The 3,434-nt window shown below is 34.0% G+C and overlaps 1 protein-coding gene across 1 annotated transcript; it reads left to right on the forward strand.

Annotated features, from left to right (window-relative positions):
• The first annotated feature begins 1,090 nt into the window (after positions 1-1,090).
• Positions 1,091-3,425, forward strand: LOC124890340 (probable RNA-dependent RNA polymerase 3). The gene is made up of 3 exons (XM_047402196.1): positions 1,091-1,680; positions 1,758-1,845; positions 1,946-3,425. Exons 1-3 carry the CDS (start codon positions 1,511-1,513, stop codon positions 2,072-2,074), a joined length of 387 nt encoding a protein of 128 aa, XP_047258152.1. The 5' UTR covers positions 1,091-1,510; the 3' UTR covers positions 2,075-3,425.
• The last annotated feature ends 9 nt before the right edge of the window (positions 3,426-3,434 follow it).

The following is a 3,434-nucleotide window of genomic DNA, read 5'->3' on the forward strand; positions in this document are numbered from 1 at the left end:
AATCCTAACTTTCCACATGGGTTGCATCACTGAACTTGTTCTCTAAATATTCTGTCTTAGTCCTACTCAGCTTGAACCATTTGAACTCCACAATTTGTCTCTAAACCTCCCGCCTATTATTAACGTCGTTGCATGTCTAGTCAATCAAAACCAGGACATCTATAAACAACATACACCATGATGCTTCCTTATATTTGTCGCGTCAGCTCATCGATCACTAAGGAAACAAAAATGGATGAAAAGCTGAACTGTGGTGCAACCCCATCACGACTGGGATGTGACCGAGTCTCCTCCCACTGTCCTTGCTCAGGTCTTGGCTCCATCACACATATCCTTAATTGCCCTAATGTAAGCATCAGGTACACCTTTAGCCTCTAAACATTTCCATAAGAATCCCTTTGAGACTTTGTCGTAGATTTTTATAGGTCAATGAACAATATATGTAAGTCTCTCTTCCTCTCCCTATACTTCTTCATCAATCTTCTTACAAGATGTATGGCTTTTGTAGTTGAATGCTTGACATGAATCCAAATTGATTCTCGGTGATAACACACCTCTCCTCCTCACCATCTCACCACTCTCTCTCAAAATTTCATAGTTTGACTTAGCAATGTTATACCCTTTTAGTCGTTGTAATTGTGAAAGAAGAGAAAAAACAACTTGTCGTAAACTTGAAATTCATTGTAAGGTTTTCTGATTCTTGGAATACGTAAATTCGGAATGATTCTCTTGACTATCACTTGAGCTTTTAATCTTGAAAGTTAAAAAGAGAAGTAGTGTCGAAATTGATTCTTAGCTACATACATGACGACTCTTTGAGTTTATGAAATAAGGAAAATGTCATAAGTCTTGAAATTTAGGCCTATTTGGCCATGAAAACATAATTTTTCGGAGTTGGAATTGAAGTTGGAGTTGGTGTTGTGTTTGGCCATGAATATAAATTAAAGTTATTTTTGAAATTTTATGAGAGAAGTAGGAGTAAAAAAAAAGTGAAAACAAGTTTTTCTTGTTTTCACTTTTCCAAAATACAATTTCAAATAGTATTTGGAATTTTCATGGCCAAACACTGTGGTTTTCACTTTTTTCACTAAAGTGATAATTTTTCGAAAAAAAGTGAAAAAATACTCATGGCCAAACGGCTACTTAAATTATTGTGGCATAGTCATTAAATATATTCTACACAACATTTTAATGGTTCTCTTGATTCATTTAAAAAAGGCCAAACACATTGACAAGCCTATCAACTTGGCACAATCTTTCACTTTGACACCTAAAGTGGACGTTGTTCATTTAAGCACCTAAACCAGCTACAAACTGTGTCATTTTGGCACCTTTCGCTAACATGACAATTATTGTCATTGTTATTCTTGTTGGTAATGTCCATGTTGTTATTGTCATAATTGCTGTTACACCTGATAATCCTAACCTTTGGTTGCATCTAATTCTTGTCTGACAGTATGGTTCTTGTGCAGTGTATAAAGATGATAAAGAGAGGAAGAGAAACCAATCTATGATGAAGACAAAAACAGCTTCTTTGAAGTGCTACTTCGTTAGGTTTGAGTCCATTGAAACTTGCCATGAGGGAGGATCCTATGTATTTTCTACCAAAAGGATCAGTGAAGCAAGGTGTCAGTTCATGCATGTACATATGGTTTCTAATATGGCAAAATATGCAGCCAGGTTGGTCTCCTCGATAGTCATATTTAATCTCTATTGAGCTTTCTTGGCCGAGTAGTAAACTTTAGGCATACATGCAGGCTTTCATTAATTCTCTCAAAGACAATTAAGCTTCAAGTGAATCTTGCTTCTGTCACAATTGAAAGAATTGAAGATATACTTCGTCGGGTATCAGTTTTCTGTTTTCATATGTTTTTACTTCCTCTTGTGATTTTCTGATAAATATGTAGAGCAGATTCATTTATCCTTTTATTTTAATTAATTGTAGGATGAAAATGGTTGTATTATTCGTGATGAAGATGGCGAACCTTGTATACATACTGATGGAACTGGATTCATATCAGAAGATTTAGCTATATGCATTGTCCCAAAGATTTTTCCAAAGCAGAATATATAAAAGATGAAAACTAGGAGGTACACACAATTTCTTTAGATAGGAAGGTGTGGAGGCCGCGTATTAGGGTAGAAGGATAGTAGGGAATCGAGTGTTGTGTTGCCTCTAGAAGGTTCAGTTGCTGGTGTTTTTCATATTACTAGTATAGTACCCACGCGATGCGCGGAAAGTATTCCAGAATAAAAATTATAAAAATTATTATTACTTTTTTTGCTTGATCATAGCAAGTTTCTTCCATCTTAAATTACAGTAAAATTTGTATTATGTGCAATAAAATTTAAAATTTATTCATGAATCCATAAAATTATTTATGAATTATTAATGTCATCTTTTAAATTATGTGTTTTTTAATCAAAAATAATACAACTCCTATAGTTTAGTATAATCTAAGTTCAATTTTTTTTAGCATAATACATCACCTCAAGCTATTAAATAACTATTGTGCTTTATAAATAAAATTACATCAGTATATTACCAACAACAAAAAAATTTGCTATTAAATTAACAGTAAAGCATTGTGAATAGTGAACTAATATTTACGTAAATTCTTTTGAGATTGCTCATAATACATGGATGAAATAACACAACTTTCAAAAAGAGCACTTATCCTCTTAAGTGTAAATCCGAGCTAATAATTTGTGTATTCTAGGCACACTACTAATACCTCTATGTCTACCTAGAAGGGACTAATAAGAGCATTCCACCTATCTACCTCTGTTTAGTATTATCTCTGTTGTACAACTTCTCTATCTATTTCTATCTTTCCTATACCACTGTACTATTTTATGCCCATATACTCTGTCTGTACACTCCTCTTTCGTCTGGCCGCATATCATAGTTGTTCGCTGGACTTTGTGATTCCACATTGCCTTGTTCCTAGCACTCCAAATAGCTTATACCAAAGCAGCCAGAACAGCAAGTGCAAAGCTTCTACAGAGCCTTCGTTTCAGTTTTCTGAACACTCTTTTCCATATGTTAGGATGAGATGTCTCTATTATTCCCTGTATACCTGGTCACTGCAGTAACTCTTGTGCACTTTCATAAAGGATACTTCCTCAGTTGACTGATCTGCCTCACATTAGATTGAACAATATACAACAGAACGACAAATAATAAATATTTTTTATTTGTGATGTTCCATCCAAATTGAGAGTTAGCTGAATTACCAAATGCTAAATCTTCATCAGTATAATGCATTACTGCATTACTGTTCACCCATATTTTCGCCAGTAGCGACACTTTAAGGTTCCATAGTTATCTATAATTTAAAAATGTGACTCTTCTTAATACTATTCTTGAAATTTACCACATATCTTTATTGTAATTAAATGCCATATAAGCCATAATCACAAGAATATACATG

Source organism: Capsicum annuum, unplaced genomic scaffold (assembly GCF_002878395.1).
Source record: "Capsicum annuum cultivar UCD-10X-F1 unplaced genomic scaffold, UCD10Xv1.1 ctg15798, whole genome shotgun sequence".
Lineage (NCBI taxonomy): Eukaryota > Viridiplantae > Streptophyta > Magnoliopsida > Solanales > Solanaceae > Capsicum > Capsicum annuum.

Coding starts and splice junctions, on each gene's coding strand:
- LOC124890340 (XM_047402196.1), top strand. CDS start 1,511: ATGATGAAGACAAAAACAGCTTCTTTGAAGTGCTACTTCGTTAGGTTT. Junction 1,681..1,757: donor ATGGCAAAATATGCAGCCAG/GTTGGTCTCCTC, acceptor GCATACATGCAG/GCTTTCATTAATTCTCTCAA. Junction 1,846..1,945: donor TTGAAGATATACTTCGTCGG/GTATCAGTTTTC, acceptor AATTAATTGTAG/GATGAAAATGGTTGTATTAT.